The 19,033-nt window shown below is 50.2% G+C and overlaps 2 protein-coding genes across 2 annotated transcripts in view; one reads left to right on the forward strand and one right to left on the reverse strand.

Moving 5' to 3' along the window:
* The window catches only part of ACAD9 (acyl-CoA dehydrogenase family member 9), a 360,785-nt gene that overhangs the window by 29,631 nt on the left and 312,121 nt on the right, over positions 1-19,033 (reverse strand). The window lies entirely within an intron of this gene.
* On the forward strand, positions 6,923-8,203 carry LOC144782576 (uncharacterized). The gene has a single exon (XM_078661951.1). It carries the CDS (start codon positions 6,923-6,925, stop codon positions 8,201-8,203), a length of 1,281 nt encoding a protein of 426 aa, XP_078518077.1.

The raw sequence follows: 19,033 nt of genomic DNA on the forward strand, positions 1-19,033 counted from the left end.
GCTGGTATGACCGAAAGGTAACCTTTAAATGTGTGCAGGGCAAGGCCTTGCCTGGCTAATTCAGCACCAATATTAAAACCTCCAACAAGAGGGCTGAAAGCAGGTCAACATGAAGGGAGGAGCACCAAGCCCTTGGCCCTATGGCAGGAGTATACAGCCTTTGTTGTGGGTCGCCCGCTGACAAGATGACATCACAATGCACAGAAGTGCTGACACTCCGCGTTCTCTGCAGTGCCGATTCGATCTAACCAAGATTCTCCCCATTCTCGCAAGAAACGGGCCACCTCCAGGTGTATACACCATTTGTGATCTGCAAGGCATCGGCACTGATATTCTTCGCCCTGGTGTTCAGAAATTGCACCAGGAGCTGTACGACCAGGAAGACAACCTGTCATTGTCAAATTGATTGTTTTAGTTAATAAGAACCATAACAATTTGTATGCATACAATGTTAAAATGTCCATCCATGCTAAATATGCCAAAACTAGGAACCATTAAAATTGTTGTTGAGAGAACAGGGTTTCCTTCAACATAAAAAGGAGATGGTAGTGAATAAGTATCAAATGCCAGGGAGAAGGAGTTTCATATAGTGCAACAAGCTGATTCTCTCCAAGATTAGCACCTTAGTGTTGCCATGAAAAACTGCGGGATGGTAGGGCCTAAAGAGCCTTTGCCAGATCCCCACCGGCAATTGGAGGGACAAAGTGCTCCAAACCGTGCAGAAAGATGTTTCATGCAAAGGCTGACACCTAAGCGAGACCACGGAAAAGTAGCAGGAGAGCAAAGCCTAAAAGGTGCAAAATTCCCAGATCTGTAAAAAGGGATGCCAATTAATGCAAAGAGCACAAGGTGAAAATGGATAGTTAAAGCCAAAAATAACAAAAGACCATTTGAAATTGATATATGTTCGGTGAAGCGAGAAAGGGTGGAGGGGACCATCAATACGATGAGATTTATTTTACACAGCTAAGAACTCAAACAGTAGACATACCGATGCTTACACCTCTCCTACCTGTGTTCCCACAGTTAGTCTGAGGGCTCCTTGACCGCACCATTGTCACGATTCAGGTTTTCTGCGGGAAGTAGTCCGTTATCAGCTTTTGAGTAGAGATAATATGATGAGAATCAGTATATTGGGGTCGAAGCTGATCACTAAGTTCCTAGGTAAATTTCCTACACCTCAATAAGGCTCTTACACAGTTTGGATGAAACAGAACGATGAAGCCTCCAGGCAGGTGCAAACCGCCGGAGTCCGGTATATTGGTTTCAACACAGACCTCATGAAGGCGTCCAGCTTGGGAAACAATGCAGCCATGATTTCTGCTTAAATTTGCATAGCCTGCATGCCTCTCTCTATCCATGGTAGGCCCAAGCCAGGTTGAAATCGGCCAGTGGTAGCCCTAACAAGCGCATATACAGAATGTCTCTGCCAGACTGCCCATTGATGGCCACTGAGAAGTATGTTTGTGGCTTCCTTACCAAATCTGAGTTATTCAAGGGAAGCAAAATAACAGAGTACCGTATGAAAATATATATACTCTTGATTTGAAGTTAATTATAATTGCCTATTGAGTATCCCTTTCCAGGCTATGTAAGAGACAACGTTTGATTTTAACGCCAACTTCAATTTGGAAGCAGGTAATGGCTTTTTATGCTTGCTGATGCCAAGGATTGCCTGGTGTCTCGAATATCCCTTTCAAGCAGGCTTTATTTTTATTTATTTTTTATAAGACCTTTATTGTGCATCCCATGAATACAGGTACGGGCCTACAACCAACTTGGCCGGCCTCGAAATCAATTTTTAGCACATTAGTCAATCAGAAGGCACCGCAGTAGACCACCATTTCAACAAGCTGCTGATATCGCTAGGAACACTTCGAATAGTCGTAATCACTGAGGTGAAGGATCAGAAAAGGTCCATTTTGAAATATAGAATAAAAAGGATCAGTTGGCATGCAAATAACCCAGGAGCACAGAGTGGGCAAGGCATACTCGGAATGACCACAGAGCTAATAAGTATCAGCAGAGCGCCGGTGCTACATTACATACATCAGGACGAAGGAATTTCTAATCACATTTCGCACCAGTCACCGCCCACCCCATGGACGCAAGACCACCCGGACTAAGTTAGCAATATCCCAAAGCACAAAGATGACCAGAGACATAATACTTAGCCTCCATCCTGACCCAAGAAAAGGAAATGAAGAAAGAAAACAAAGAAAGATGAGCGAGGGGAAAAAAAGGAACCATAGAAACTAAGGAAGGACATATAAACAAAAAAGAAAGAAAGGGGAACCCCCCCCCTACCCCCCACCCTGCACCCCTGCAGAGGCTATGGCTTACCCCCCCCTAGCAGCGTGCCTGTCACCCACAAAAAGAGTACCCGAAATATAGTCACAGAGAAGAAAAAGAAAGAAAGAAAGAAAGAAAGAGAAAGAACCATTTATAAAACTGAAGGAGGGCCATCTGTATCGGCTCCCGGCCATCCCCCCCCCCCCGCAACAGAACCAGATTCCTCCCCCAAATACAATGCACAATTGGAGTCAGTCAATACAATAAGAACCGGGGGAATCTTCCACGTATCGCACTAAGAGGTATAGCAGAAGAACGCGCAACCCTCACCTCCACCAGCCATATTAATATCATTTAGGAAGACATACTATCCCTGGCCTGTCCTTACAGGTCTCCCTGGTCCAAATTGTCCATTTATTCGCTCAGCAACAGAGGTAGAAGCACAAAGTGTCCAAGTAAGACCGGAGTTCAGCAGACAAAGACAAAATGGACGTCGCCTGCCACCAACTGAGCCGTCACAACTCGCAGCCATCTTTCCACTAACAGTCCCGGGACTCGTACTCCACATCAGGGAAGCAAGGGCGAGAAAGGAGGGGGCAGGTACATAAGCCAGCCGTTGGTTAAACACTTTCTGAGGAGTCCGAGACGGTACAATAGACCAAGCCGCCGTCTGTTGCCCAGAAAGGGATCCGCCAGAATAGTCCAAACACACGAAAGTCTGTCCACGGGCTACGACAGAGTCCGGGAGCACCAGCCCCCCTCCTTACACATTAGCGGCCACAACACCACCAGTGGAAATAGTGTGGGGCAGGACTGCGACCAACCGGGACCCATCCGATCGTGATGTCTCCAACGTGAGCACAACCTCGTCGAGCTTCCTCCCCAATACTAGGGAGCCATGCTCCCAGGCAGACCGAAAGTCCCCCAGAGCGGCAAGAATATCACCATATGATAGCGTAGCTCCCGTCTCCTGTGTCATCACACCGCTTGATATCGCACACTCCCCACCTCGCTGTACCATGAGAGTCGGGACGGCCCATTCCATCCCATCCAGGCGGCCGTCGGACGTTCCCACCGTGAGGGGAGGATGGGACTCAGCCATGGGCGATTGCAATCTGGTCGGACCACCATCCGATGCGCGGTAACAGTAGGAGCCGTCATCCAAAAAGCGGTCTCTGAATGTGCCCATCCCCGCTCCGACTCAGCGTCAACGGGAAGTTCGGGAGCGGTCCGCAAAAACCGGGCGGGTATGCAGCCCGTTTCGGAGTAGTCCACCCTCGAGAAGCCGACTGCTTTCAGGCTCGCCTTCGGTCCATCACAGCAGGGACTCTCCCCGATCACGTCATTTAGTCCAGAGAGCGTGTACAACGAAAGTCAGGCCAAAAGCCACTACGCTCCGGCAGACCGACTCCACCCAGGTAAGGATGGCCGCTGTTGTTAATTCAGCGCCCGGCCACGTAGCTCACTCGAGGTCCCGGTTCCAGGGTCACTAGGGCCGCAACTCTCCGAATCACGTTTCTCCGGCTGTGGGGCTGGTAGAGACCTCGGAATCGCACGATCGGAATCAGGTCGCATTCATAAGCATAAACCCATAGCGCAATCTCAGGATTATGAGCAGGATATCCGTGCGGGGCTCGGAGGGTTGTAGAGCCGGGAGCCTACGCTACCGTCTTGATCGCCATCTTGGCTCCTCCTCTCAAGCAGGCTTTAAATGAGTTGGTTGGTGCTTTAAGAACCCTAAAGTATTATTTCACTATATCGGACTGTAGTATCTGGCCTGTGTGCGAATACTTCTCTGGCATTCTCTACAAGTGTAATATGTTGCTTGGTGATGGCTTTTCTTTGCGTAATGTTCTTAGAATGTTTAAGGTTGAAAATGTTTGGTACAGTTGAGGCTGCTTTGTAACTGGTGGAGCTTCTGCTGTGTGCTCCACAGCTGTGTAGCCAACAAATAAACTACCTAACTTACCTTGGCTCCAGTGTCATCACTACACTGACTTACAGGCTAAAGTTTGTCTCGGTATCTAAATTCCAGTCCGAGTTTTGTCCTGCGGATGCGATGAGGTAGTTGGAATATTTTCTTATAGTCAGGCCACTGTGCTTGCTCGAGACTAGGAGCACAGGCCCCGGAAAGGCCTGGTGACCATATTGAAGGACAGGGAGAAGGGTCGCCTTTGTAAACCTAAGTATAGAGGCTGCAGAGGCACTTTTTAGTTTCATATTTAGACAATTGAGACTGTACGTAATAGCTGCGCCTCTCTTTTTCAGGGAGGCTGTAGGGTAGTAGGTTTGGAACTCTTTGTAAACGAAACACCCAGGTAGTTAAACTTTCTTGCTGATTTGATGATATTGCTCCCCATGCAAGATGCTTCTTATTTCTGTAGCGGTCGATGATCAGGACCTTGGTCTTATCTTAGTTTATGGTGAGATGGTTTTTACCATTTGTACTGCATTTGCCATTTTACACGTGCTAAATCACATGTTGACCTCGATTCCATGCAATGCTCTGATCTTCCATTTTGTTGCATCGCACTTCCATTTTGTGCTGCCTTGACCGGGAGTTACACTTCAGCAGTAACAAACATGTTTTTCACGTAAACCAGTACAAGCAGGTGCGAGGCATTTCGTGAGGATGCCTCGTGCGGTTATGTTGTACCTTCAGTGTGTTTTCATGCATTCCATACTTATCGCTAGGACAGAGGGAGGATGGCCGTGCAAGTCTCCAAGGCCGGAGATTGGGAAAGGAATGTCTTGCCTCGGCACCGCCCAAACAGAATCTGGCCAGGTCTGTCTGGGTGGGTCTGATGCAGAGATGGGGCCAGCACCTGCAAATCGATGGACGAGAGCGCCTGCTAGAGGCTTCTCGAACATATTGATTTAAAGTATAAAAAGTATAAAAAGCGGTGTCTGTGGGGTGGTGCTCAGGAACTCAGTCTTGGAGTGGACGCACTCGCGGGAAAACTTTGGCGCCCGAAGAGATTACTCCCTGAGCCCCGGTCTACAGGGTTCCCGACTTGGTGTTCAGTGCTTGGCCCAGGGATGTTGAAGTCTCCCGTGCTGCAAATGAATCTGGTGAGGTGCTTTGTACATTAACTGTTTATATACCTGTATTCACAGTTTCATATTTATGTATATAGTGTGGTGTATTAATTGTCTATTGCCTTTCACTCCGTGCCTAAGAATTTATTAGTTTCAGTGACTTATTGCCTTTGCCTACAATATTAATAAAGCTCATTTTTACCTCCAGTGGAGTGTTGGAGGTTCATATAAAGCAGTACAGGATTCCAGGGGGACATGATGAGATTACTGCAACCATTTGGGACTTGGTAGAGGCGGGGGTGGTGAGGCCGATTACCACGGCGTGGAATAACCCCGTGTGGCCCTTGCGCATTATGGAGGCCTCTTTTGCCTAGCTGGCCTCTCACAGGAAGTGAGAGGCCAGCTAGGCAGAGGGAAGTTACCAGGGCAGATATGGTAAATTGATTTCATCGGGCCAATGCCAATGAGTCGAGGATGTCAGTATGCATGCACGGTGGTGGATACCTATTCTGGCTATCTCATCGCCTTTCCATGCAAAAGAGCTCCCAGTCTAACACTCTGAAAACGTTGAATTTGTTGATCTTGTATTACGGAATTCCATTGCAGGTCCAAAGTGACAATGGGTCACACTTTAAAGGAAAGATGGTGCAAGATTTTTGTGTGCAGCATAACATTGCATGGATCTATCACATACCCTACTACCCACAGGCAGCAGGTTTGATTGAGAGAATGAATGGTTTGCTGAAAGAGCAGTTGAAAAAGTTGTCTGATGGGTCATTGAAGGGGTGGAGGGATCACTTGCCTAATGCATTGCAGATTTTAAACAACCGACCTCTTGCTGATGCAGAGACTCCTTTGATGCGCATGTTGACCCCAGCTTTGCAGATTAAGCCCCATGTGGCCACAAACACGATTCTGTATTGGGAGACCGCTCCCGGAGCTTTGGCTCCATATCGTGCCACACCAGAAGCTGCCGGTCTTGATTTACATGCCTTGAAACTATCGATTGCAACCACGAGACATTACCTTGATTGAGACAGGAATTGGAGTTCAAATTCCCCCAGAGCATTTCGGGCTAATCGCCCCTCGATCTGGGCTTGCCCTTAAAGGCATCCAGGTTTTGGGAGGGGTGGTCGATGCCGATTACCAGGGGGAGATCAAAGTTATCCTATTGAACAGTGGAAACAATGATCTGATGGTGCAACCCGGTGACCGTGTTGCCCAAATGGTCATCATGCCGGTTTAAGGAGGAAATGTCATGAAGGGAACGGCCCCAGCCCTTCTAACTGTGCGAGGAAAGGGCGGGTTCGGATCTACTGACAAGAACCCAGGGGCAAAATTGTGGGTGGAGTCCCCAAACAAACCTCCTGAACCTGCAGAATTGATCGCTAAGGGCAAGGATAACATCCTAGTCATCATGAAACCTGGACAGGAAAAGTGGGAAAATGTACCTGCTGAAAAATGTTATTTGCGAGAGTGATTATACCAGTTTGTTTTCTGTTTCTACATCACAGTATGGCTTGCCGCTGCGATGATTGCGCTGTGTGGTCGGTGTTTGGGCGTGTCCGGAGGGGTCCGGGAGGGCCCGGGGATGCCGAAGGGGATCAACCGCCCGAGTCGGATGACAGCATTGTTGCAGCAACCGGATAACATCTGGACCTATTTGGCCGGGAATGTGCTGAACACTTCCCACTTCTGTATGAGAAATCTTCAGAGTACAGCTGATATGATATCAACGTGTCTTGTTGCCATACCTACCCCTGCACAGGAGCTTCTGCACATTTTCAACCAAACTAACTTTGATGGGGTAGTGGAGGAAAGTGATGTTCAAACACATCTGAGTCTTTATGAGTACTGTCGCTTTTGCCCAGAGGTTACAGATAGCCGCTGGAGGAACATGACAAGTATTGGTACCTACAATCTCTCTACTGGAGACGTTTGCTATCAATTAACATGTGACCCTACCAAGATTGGCAAGTGTGGCCAATTAAAACTAGAGAAAAGCAAACAATTGACCCCTGATCAACAAACATTATGTCAGTCACGACATGACAGTTTTTGTAGTAATGTTACCAATTATTTGGTTTGTAATCACACCGTATTAGCCGCTAGCCATGTTAACCATGTGAAATTACCTAAAGGATGGTTGTTCTCGTGTGGTAATATTTCATACACTTATATACCAGCTAACATACCTGGAGGACCTTGTGCCTTATCACGATTAAGTCATATGCTTTTTCCCATGCATTCTGTTACACGTATTCGCTCTTCTAGAGCCGCTATTCAATTACCTGAGAATTGTGACTCTGATATTGATTTGCCTTCCCGAACAGAATATACTAGTTTGGCTCTGTCCATTGTAGGAGTGCCAGGACTGTCCGTTTATAATGCCCGAACAATTGCTAAGCTTGCCTGTTTAATTGTAAAGAATCTCAATCACACTTCTGCCGCTTTAGCTGAATTATTATTAGATGTTCAAGGAACAAGAAAAGCTGTTTTGCAAAATAGGGCAGCTGTAGACTATTTGCTGCTAAAACATAACCACGGTTGCGAGGACTTTGATGGGCTCTGTTCTTTTAATTTATCTGATCATTCTACGTCTATCCATGCCCATATTAATGCTTTGAAAGATTTAGTGAAAGGGGTAACCCAAGACGTTGACCAAGGATGGTGGGATTGGTTGTTTGGGTGGCTGCCTAATTTTGGACAGCTTCGGTATATCTTGGGTGTTATTATAGTCATTATTTGTGTTTTTATCTCATTATGTTGTTGCATTCAATGCATTCCTAATGTTTTCTCCCTTTTTAGCCCCAGCTCCATGGTGTTTAGGCCAATGGGGTATGATAGGCATTTGCCATTTTACACGTGCTAAATCACATGTTGACCTCGATTCCATGCAATGCTCTGATCTTCCATTTTGTTGCATCGCACTTCCATTTTGTGCTGCCTTGACCGGGAGTTACACTTCAGCAGTAACAAACATGTTTTTCACGTAAACCAGTACAAGCAGGTGCGAGGCATCTCGTGAGGATGCCTCGTGAGGTTATGTTGTACCTTCAGAGTGTTTTCATGCATTCCATACTTATCGCTAGGACAGAGGGAGGATGGCCGTGCAAGTCTCCAAGGCCGGAGATTGGGAAAGGAATGTCTTGCCTCGGCACCGCCCAAACAGAATCTGGCCAGGTCTGTCTGGGTGGGTCTGATGCAGAGATGGGGCCAGCACCTGCAAATCGATGGGCGAGAGCGCCTGCTAGAGGCTTCTCGAACATATTGATTTAAACTATAAAAAGCGGTGTCTGTGGGGTGGTGCTCAGGAACTCAGTCTTGGAGTGGACGCACTCGCGGGACAACTTTGGTGCCCGAAGAGATTACTCCCTGAGCCCCGGTCTACAGGGTTCCCGACTTGGTGTTCAGTGCTTGGCCCAGGGATGTTGAAGTCTCCGGTGCTGCAAATGAATCTGGTGAGGTGCTTTGTACATTAACTGTTTATATACCTGTATTCACAGTTTCATATTTATGTATATAGTGTGGTGTATTCATTGTCTATTGCCTTTCACTCGGTGCCTAAGAATTTATTAGTTTCAGTGACTTATTGCCTTTGCCTACAATATTAATAAAGCTCATTTTTAGCTCCAGTGGAGTGTTGGAGTTTCTATGTAAGTAAGTGGTGTGCGTAAGTTCAGATTACGCAAGTGGGCAAAGCAATACACCATTGTATATGTGGAGGCTGCTCAGTGCTACTATATGCCGACTTGGGTATGGCCCTTTACCACTATATCATCTGCATATTGCATGATATGTAGTTTGAATTGGCCTAATCTTGGAGGAACCTGACTCTCCAGGCTTTTCCCAGATCCGCTGTATATAGATTAAAGAGGAGGGGTGCACAACAAACTTAGACCTGCTTCAGCCGGCAATTTTAGAAGTAGCAGTATGGGGACCCGCTTTCACTCAAACACATGGGCCGGAGTACAGGACAATAATTGCCCTTAGTAGTTTCAAAGGGACTCCACACAGTTTTAGTTTTCTCCTTAGCGTAGGGTGATCTACCTTGTCAAAAGTGATACGATAGTCAATAAAGCAGCAGAAGATTTGCAGCTGTTTGTCTGGACCGCTTGATGGCTCAGGGCTGCGTGTACGGTGATGCTAACCATTGGTTTTTTTGGTTTTTTTTTTTACATTTATTTGCATTTTGTTATAGTCGAACATTACAATCATGTCGGTAACATAGCACACACTTTACTCCCCTCCCCCGCCTCCCCCCGTTTCACGGCCCAATTTGACTCAAAGAACTTTCAAATGACAAAGACCTCCCTATCGACCCTTCCCCGCGTCGTCTGCATTAAGTCCATTCTGCTACCCACCCGTAGCCTACCATGCGTCCCCCACCCTTGCCCTATCCCACCCCTATATCCAGGCCATGGTATTGTCGCCATTTCCCCCACACCTTACGGAACTTTCTCGGGCACCCCCTCGCTTTATATGTGACTCTCTCAGCCGCCATATATAAGTCCAAACCTCTCCGCCACTCTTCTAGCGTCGGTATCTCCGGTGCACCCCAGTGTTTTGCTACGTCCCTTTTGGCCACTACCAGAGCCAGCACCAGAAAGATCAATAGAGGACGTGCCAAATCTACATCGTTTGTCATGCCCAGGAGGGCCAGCTTAGGGTCTGTTCGGATTTGGCTCTCCAGTACTGCATTTAGTTCCGTAAAAATGTCTGTCCAGTATCCCTGTACTTTAGTGCATATCCACAAGACATGGAAAAAGTCTCCTTTGGGGTCTTGGCATCTTAGGCATCTTGCATCATCTATCTTTCCCATCTTCTGGAGCCGCACCCTATCAAAGTATGTCCTGTGTAAAATATTAAATTGGATTAATCGAAGTCGGGATTTGACGGCCACCTCCCTAGGATGTGTTAACACCAGTTCCCAGTCAATGTCTTCCATGCCACCCACGTCTGTCTCCCACTGCTGTCTAAGCTTGGCCAAATCACCTAACATGTTATTTGTGAGGGTTTTATACGTTAGGGAGACCGCCTTTTGCTGAATGTGTTCCTGTAGGAGTCTGCCTTCGAGTGGAGCAAATTCCACCAGTTCTGCAGTCCTGACATTTTGGGCCCCCCAGGCGTGTCTGAGTCGTATGTACTTATAGCGCTGTGAGGGATGGAGTCCGAACTCTGAAGCCAAAGCAGCAAACGATTTCAGTTCCCCCTTGGTCACAATGTCCCCTGGGGTAGAAATACCTATATCATCCCACCTTTGGTAACCCTTCAGCTTGTGTAGTTCCGTCAGCCATGTGCAATGCCAGATTGGCGTCTGTCTCGTGGGTTTCCTATCCCAGCCCGTGCGTTTCACCGCAGCGTGCCATGCCCGTATAGTGACCTCCGTTGCCGGCAGAAGTCGCTTAAGGCCAGTACCCCCATATAAATAAGATAGTATGTGACGGGGTGCTAATCTGTGGCACTCTAACGCGTATGAGGGATGGTCAGCCGGCGCATGCAACCAGTCATTACTCAGGGCCAGTTGTTCCGCCCAGTAATAAGCCTCCAAATTCGGGAGCGAGATCCCTCCGCTGTATTGATGCCTTTGCAGCGTAGTCAACGCAACTCTAGGTTGTTTGCCCAACCAGAGGAAGGCACGCAAATCTGCGTGCATTCTGGTAAAAACTTTTGGGGGCAGCGGATAGTACTCATTTTGTAGAGCGTACAAGTACTTGGGGAGGACGATCATCTTGTACATAGCCGCACGGCCCAAAATAGTGAGCGGGAGCAGCCTCCTTCGGTCCATATCTGCTATGGAGTTCACCATGATGCGGTCTACATTTCTTTGGTACGCTACGTGTCTGTCGAGAGTAAGATACACTCCAAAATATTGGAAGCCCTCTGTTGTCGTCAATAACCTTCTCGGGAGTTCCGGCCAGGCGTCCCGCCTCCTGGGGTCATACAGAACTGACTTATGCCAATTTATTTGGTAGCCAGCGTAAGTACCGTACAGTTCTAGTTCAAGGAACAGCTCCGGGATCGACGTCTCCGGTGATGTGATATACAGAAGGACGTCGTCCGCATACAGCGAAATTTTTTCCTCTGCCACGTCCCCCTCACTCATTCTAAACCCCTTAATGCCCATATTCTGGCGAATCCTAGTCACCAAAATCTCGATAGTGAGGGCGAACAAAAGTGGGGACAGCGGGCAACCTTGTCTGGTCCCCCGTTGCACCTGGAATTCCTGCGATTGGACGCCATTCACCCGTACTCTGGCGCGTGGCTCGGTGTACAACAACCGGACCCATTGCCGGAACTTTGGCCCAAGACCAAATTTCAGTAACACCCCTTAAAGGAACGGCCAATGAACTGCATCAAAGGCTTTTTCAGCGTCCAGGTACAGGAACCAATGGGGGTCCTCTCTGTCTCGGACTTCCTGCAGCCAGTTGTGGGTGCGCCGGAGGTTCATTCTGGTGGCCCTGTCCGGGAGGAATCCTGTCTGGTCCAGATGGATCAGCCGTGATATCACCGATCGGAGCCGCAGTGCCAGGATAGTCGCCAGGAGCTTCGTTTCCGTGTTCAATAGCGAGATGGGGCGGTAAGACGCGCAGTCCTCCTGCGGTCTACCTTCTTTATAGATTGGGATTATGGTTGCCATCGCCAGGTCCGAGGGGAGCCTCCCCTCCTGTAGGGCTTCCTCATATAAGCCCCTCAGGTGTCTCGTCAAGAGGTCCGCTGTACGTTTAAAGAATTCCGCCGGGAAGCCGTTGGGACCCGGCGTTTTCCCCGGTCGCAATCTAGCCAGGGCCTCAGAGATGTCATCCACGGTAATGTCAGAGTCCAGGTCTCTAACATCCTGTGCAGACAGGGTTGGAAGGTCGATTTGTTCCATGTATCGTAAGGCCTAGTCACAGGTCCCCAAATCTCTAGCCCCATAAAAGCCTTCATAGTGGTCCGCGAATGCCTCAGCGATGAGCGCATCCGATCTGAGAAGCACTCCCTGTGGGTCCCTGATTTGCTCTACCCATCTCCCCGCGCGCTCCTTTTTACTGAGCCATGCCAATAGTTTACCTGATTTGTCCCCTACATCATATAGGCGATGTAGGGTGGCTAAGGCTTGAGTTTTCGCCTCCTCAGTAACTAGGTCTCTATACTGCGACTGTCTGTCTGCGAGTCTCCTAAGGGCTACTGGATCCCCAGAGGACTGGCACACCCTCTCCAAGTCTAGCACGTTCTGTTCTAGCAGCTCAGCAACAGAGTGGAGCTTCCTCCGTTCCTCCGCCAGTCTGCTTTCAGCCCTGTCTCTCATAACCGCCTTCAGTGCTTCCCAAAATACCACTTTCGAGGCTACCGTGCCCTCGTTTTCGCTGATATAGACTTTTACGTCAGCTCTTAGTCCCCTCAGGACGTTCGGATTCTGCAGGTCCCAAGCCGTCAGGCGCAACAGTCGTGTTCTGCTTTGACGTCTCATGCCCACTTTTACCAATAACGGAGAATGATCCGATATGCCTCTTGCTTTGTAGTCTGCTGAGTCTTGCACTGTCAGGTGTTGTCTGGACATAAAGATATAATCTATCCTCAAGAATACCTTATGGGAACCCGAGAAGTATGAATAGGCTTCCTGTTCTGGATGTAGCCACCTCCAGACGTCGGTGAGACCCAGGTTTTCCGACCATTGAGACAAGGGGGTCTGGGTCCCTTCTCTATGGGACGTCCCTGTTCTATCCTGTGTAGCATTCAAAATGTCATTAAAGTCACCCCCGACGATCTGCATAGTGTCAGCTGTTTCTAGTAGTATATCTGCTACCTTTTTTAATGTGAGTGCCTGAAGTTTCGGGGGAGCATAGACCGAGATTATGGTATACATGCGCCTGTTCCACATCCCCTTGACACCCACATATGTTCCCTGGGGGTCCGTCCATGTCTGGGTTATAGTAAATGGAGTCGTCTTTTTTAGAATAATGGCCACCCCTCTGGAGTCTATCGTGTATCCTGCATGTGCCAAGAGCTTAAAGCGACCCCTGGCTAGGAAGGCGCAGTTGGTGCCTTTAAGGTGAGTTTCCTGCAACAATGTGATGTCTGGGCTTAAGCGTTTAAGATAGGAATTGACCAGCCCCCTCTTGATCCTGCTACCCAGGCCATTTACATTCCAGGACAGGACGTTAAGTCTACCTCCGTCCTCCCCTTGTGCGTCGTGGACGCCTATCATAATGTGGGTCTTGTGTGGTCAGGTAGTCAGTCTCCCGGTAGGAGGCAGCCTGTGGAGTCTCACAGTGTGTACCGCTAGTAACATGATTGTTTCTTACATGTAAACAGAACTTCCCCCCTCCCCCGCCCATGTCCAACCCCCAACCGGACAACCTTCCCCAACTGCTGTCGAACCCCTCCCCCACCCCACCTCCCACCCCTTCCAGTCCCATCCCCTCACAAGATAGAGCCGGCAGGAGGAGAAGGTCTGTCGCCCTCCCGTTGTCCCCCCCCTTAGACTGCCCTAACCAACTCTCCCTTAGAGGTGCAACACTGCGTTCCCCTGAGCAAATACAGGTACCAACAACATGTAGAGTCTCGTGAAGTGGTTAAGAACAGCCCAGGACGGACAAAAAGTGAGAATATAAAGGGGGCATGTTAACTTGCATGCTCCGCAGCGACGATCCGCAGATTTCAGAACCAGTGCCACCACAGTCTATGAACGAGAGTCTTGAGTGTCAGGGTCTGGGACACTACTGCGCCCTGAGTTGTCTTGCTCCATGTCTCGGATCGCCTCCGCCAGCGGGTGAATGGAACGAGATCCCCCTTCTTCTTCTTCCCCACCCGAAGTCCGACTCCCAATCTCGTCTTCATCATCACCCTCCGATCGGGCTTTGCTCCGCAGACAGTCGTATCTGGATCCCACCGGGGCATTTCCTCCCGGTGATGCCGATCGCCCCCGGCGTGCGCCTCCAGAGCCATGTCCCTGGTAGGGTGTAGCCGGGGTTTGTCTCCTTGCCCTCCGAGCCTTCAGTCTCTGTGCTTTCAGCACTTCCCACTGAGGTCCACGTGTCGGCGACCTGTCCAACCTTTCACGGCCCGTGGGCTCTCTCTGGTGAAGTATTGGGCGTTCCTCCAGCCATTGCCATGCATCCTCCGGGTGGGTAAAGAAGAGCGCCTTTTCTTTGTAGATGACCTTCAACTTCGCTGGGAATAGGAGCATGTAAGAGATATGCAGATTTCGCAGTTTCGCCTTCACTGCGTCAAAGGAGCGGCACTGCTTCTGAACCTCTTGACTATAGTCTGGAAAAATCATAATGGTTGTGTTCTCAAGTGGAATCTCTCCCATTTTTCTGGCTTCTCGGAGGATCAGGTCTCGATCTGCAAAGTTAAGGAATCTTGCGATTACCGGTCTGGGTCTCGCCCCCTCCGGTGGCTTCATCAGGAGGGCCCTGTGCGCCCTTTCGATGATAAAACAGGATGAGAACCGTACCGTCGGGAAGGTTTTGGTCAACCAGGCGTGGAGGAATGCTGCCATATTTGCTCCTTCAATTCCCTCTCTAAATCCTACGAAGCGCAGATTGTTGCGTCTCGCCCTGTTTTCGGCATCGTCCACCTTCCACATCAGCTGGCGATGGGATGCTTTGAGTTCCGCCATATCTTTCCTTAGGGTTGATATCGTATCCTCAGCCTGTCCTAATCGCGTCTCCGCTGTGGTCACCCTGTCCGACAAGTTCCGGAAGTCTTGCCTCAGCAGCGTTACCTCGGAGCCTACCTCGCCGATCTTAACTTCCAGAGCCGCCCGAGATTCCTGTATGTCGGCCCGTGACGCTTGGATGGCTCCCATAAGAAGGTCAGTGTCCGATCGGGTTCCCAGGGAGGTGTGGGGCGCATTCGTTGAATGTTTAGGGGCGGCGAAGCTGTCCATCTGCCCTTGCTTGGCGGGCTTGGGGAGTGTGTCTTTCTTCCCCATACTGTGCAATGTCTCCACTGTAAGCCTGCAGGCCTCTTATAGTCCCCCAGCCTCTCACTGTCCTGCCGGAGTCAGGTGCCAGTGTCTTCCGCTGGCCGGTGAGACGAGCGGCCGTCCCGCTTTCGCGGTGCCTATCCGTCGGCCTCCTGCTCTCCAAGGTCCCAGGTCAGATGGCCAGCCGGGTGCGGGGCCCAGGTCGCCCTTTCGTGTCCGCTACCTGTTGGCGCAGTAGGGTGTGTTGGCCCTCCCAGCGTCCGTGGATGTCTTCCCGCCGCGTTGGGCCCACAGGGGTGATTCCCCAGTGTAGATGCAACGGGCCTGGCTACTAGGTACAGTCTCTGGCGCTATCTGGGAGTTTGGAGGAGTCGCTGCTCAGCAGGGTCTACGTGTATCAGTGGAGACCCGCGTTGCGGCAGGAGCACCCTCGAGGTCTATTCCTCAGTGACGGCCCTCCCAGCAGCCATGGATGTCTTCTCGCCGCGTTGGGCCCACAGGGGTGATTCCCCAGTGTAGAAGTGATGGGCCTGGCTAATAGGTACAGCCTCTAGCGCTATCCGGGAGTTTGGAGGAGTCACTGCGTAGCAGGGTCTACGTGCATCAGTGGAGACCAGCGTTGTGGCAGGAGCACCCTCGAGGTCTATTCCTCGGTGACGGCCGCCATCTTGGTAAAGTGGACGCCCCATCGGGGGGAGTCCAGGGAGCGTCCCGGGGGTGACGTTTCGCCCTCTCACCAGTCCGCAGTACTCGGGCGTCGTGCCTCGCGCTCTCACCTTCTGATCAGCCTCCCGTCCGCAGGGCAGCTCCCGTACCGCGTCTACTCCAAGTCAGGCGTCATGTTGGTGCAGTATAACGATCGCACCTAGGGGACTCCGACGCCTCACCGGGGCCTTCAATCACCGCCTTGCACCTCCCGGGGGCACCCGCGGCAGGATCCTCTGCGCTGCGGCTCGTTACAGGGTCCGGAAACCCGGCATCAGCTCCGTTGTCTGGATTCTCGTATGCCCGCCGCCAACAGCCCTCCTGAGACGGAGGTTTCAAGACCGTAATTAGCCGTCTACAGTACTTCAACGGCCCCGTGGTTGGTCCGGGAGGGGTCGGACTGTGCCGGGGCGACCCACACGTTATTCTGGTGACACCGGATGAATGTGAAAGGCGGATTCGGTTGCGGCTCGCCGGGAGCTCTGCAAAGTCACGTCTTATCCAGCCATGCTGCTGGCCACGCCCGATGCTAACCATTGTTGACTCAGCGGCTTGAAACCCAGTCTTGAAAAAAGGCAGAGCATCGCTTTCCACAACCCAGGCCTCTAGCTGTGTGAGGAGTATTCTAGAAAAACAGATGGTGTCTTATCGCTCCAGCCAGATTCAGAGGCGTAGGGCGTCCTGGCACAGAATCCACACACCCACTCCACCCTGTTCATTGCAATACCACATGGCGGTAGTATGGTCTGTGAACATCTGAACCAGCCTTCCCTTGATGTATGTTGAAAGTAGGCTGAAACCGTCAACATTATCGGCGCCCTCTTGCTCTCCTTAACCTTTTTGTGCGCGTAAAACAGCCGCCATTTTGAACACCATGGCTTCCCTGCTCCCGCCGAGAGCCAGCGCGCCTCTCTCCCACTCCTAACTTCGCCGGCATTTCCGCATACTGACAACCCCCCTGCCTGCACCTGCCGCGAATCATAAAACCCCTCTTCAGCGCTGCTCTGCCCCAGACCCTCGTCCTGTTCCCAGCGCGACACCTCCCCTCTTCCCATTTATGATCCCCGGCCCTTTGATGCAAACCCCATTTCCCCGTGTGCCCGTTTGTCTTCCCCGTTCCCAGGCCGACACCCAGCTCTGCCGATACCAATCCCTTGCCCCTCCCCGTACAATAGAAAGCTTCCCTCCTCAAAGGACCCCCGAGATGATCAAAGCCCCCCCCCATCCCACGAGATCCGATCGAAACCCACACACTCCGTGGATCGGCGGAATATCCAGCTGCGCGATGATCATCACCTGTTGTGAACGGGGCGGGGACTTCCACTGTAACCTTGCGTGGGAACGGGCTGGGAAGGGGGGGATTCTAAGGATGTCTTTCCGTACATCAAAGTATCGACGAAAATGTGTTACATGCAATAAACAGATAAACGTGTGTATAAGAGGCCAGGCCTCAGGGATGCAGTTAGAGCACCTCAGAACGATACCTTCTGTCCGTTTCGTTGTGTTCTCCTCCGGAGAGAATAAAAAAACCTTGTTTCCTGCCTTCCAGTCTCCAGCGCCTGCCTCTTCAATAGTTTAACTTCTTTGTGGGTTCAAGAGGCGACATCGCCGGGCAATACTTAAGGATCTTATATTCTGGTTGGTAGCGCCCCCCATTTAGTTTCTACAATTGGCGTCCCAAGCGTGGGGCCCATCAGCGACCCATGGATCCAGTGGGAGAGGTCCTGACGACAAAGTGAACGACTGCAACGATCGGGAACGCGTCTGTCCGATAGACCCTCGTCTGACAGCCGATCATCCGAACTTCACTGGTTCCGAACAGACCTCTCTCGAGTGATCTACGGTCCTGACTGGGAACCATCAGGAGTGCCGCGAGGATAACGAAGAAGAGAGGACGATCGGGCGCTGGATTCGGAAGACAGGAAACTGTCCATGCGGTCCGGGTAAGGTCGTGTAACCACGACAAGTCGCGAAAAATTTGCTTGATTGCTTGTTTGTTTAAAAATACTAGTATTGCTCTTTTTATTTATTTGGAGATTCACTGTCTGCAAACGGAGAAACAACGGGCTCTCTCTTTGCAAACAGTGGAGGATAGGTAGGGCAGCAGCCGTGCTTATTTTTTCTCCCCCACTCAATAATCACTTGAAACTGAACTGTTGTTCGCAAACTATTGTTTCCTGGAGATTCCCTGTCTGCAAACAGGGAAGAGACCACCCTTTTTGCAGATAGTGAAAAGGGTAGGTAACGCAGATCTTTGCGGACCTACTCATTCTCCCCATTGTTATTTATTGGTCTTTTGTTATTTTGATCCATGAGGTATTCACTGCCTGCAAACAACGTAGAATAGAAATATTCTGTCCCGTCTTTGCACCTAGTGATAAGATAGGCAGTGCTGACTTTTTAGTCCCTCGTTACGAGCCGCCATGTCTGTCTTCTCCCCACTGATTGGTAGCCTGTTTAGCCCGGACCGCTTATTAGAGATGGACCATCCAGCCCCACTGGAAGGCACCCCTAATAAGGACATGTTCATGAAGCATGGATTGACCGCTATAGCCTATAGTAAACTATGGCATAAATATACAAAAAAGGGTCAAGAAAGTCAATGGCCCCTGATAGGATCCTTCGATGATGATAAAATAAAAACGCTAGAAACTGCCCTGGGTAAAAACAAGACAGCACCTACTATGCTTGACAGCTTCGGCATGTGGCGAAAAGAAACTGAACAACGTAAAAAGAAAACTGAGAGTAGGTTGGAAAAAGAGCTGCGAAAAGCAGCCCACCTAGCTGCTCAGAAACTAGAAAAAGAGATAAAGGAAAGAGAGAAAGCTAAACAGAAACTAGAAATGGAAACACCAAGCCAGTGTCCGGTTAGAACCCCCTCCATGCTCTACCCTGATTTACCCTCGAAACGACAAGCCAACGAGGACTTGCTGTTAGGTCCTCCTATCATCTACATGCCCCCTCCATATGCCCCTTCTCAACCCTTGGCGCAGCACGCGCCACCCCCAGGTACAAACGAAGGTACCGCCACAGCATCGGCCCCAATGGCCTCTGTGCCAGCCGAACCCCTTGTATTAAAAC

Source organism: Lissotriton helveticus, chromosome 9 (assembly GCF_964261635.1).
Source record: "Lissotriton helveticus chromosome 9, aLisHel1.1, whole genome shotgun sequence".
Taxonomy (NCBI): domain Eukaryota; kingdom Metazoa; phylum Chordata; class Amphibia; order Caudata; family Salamandridae; genus Lissotriton; species Lissotriton helveticus.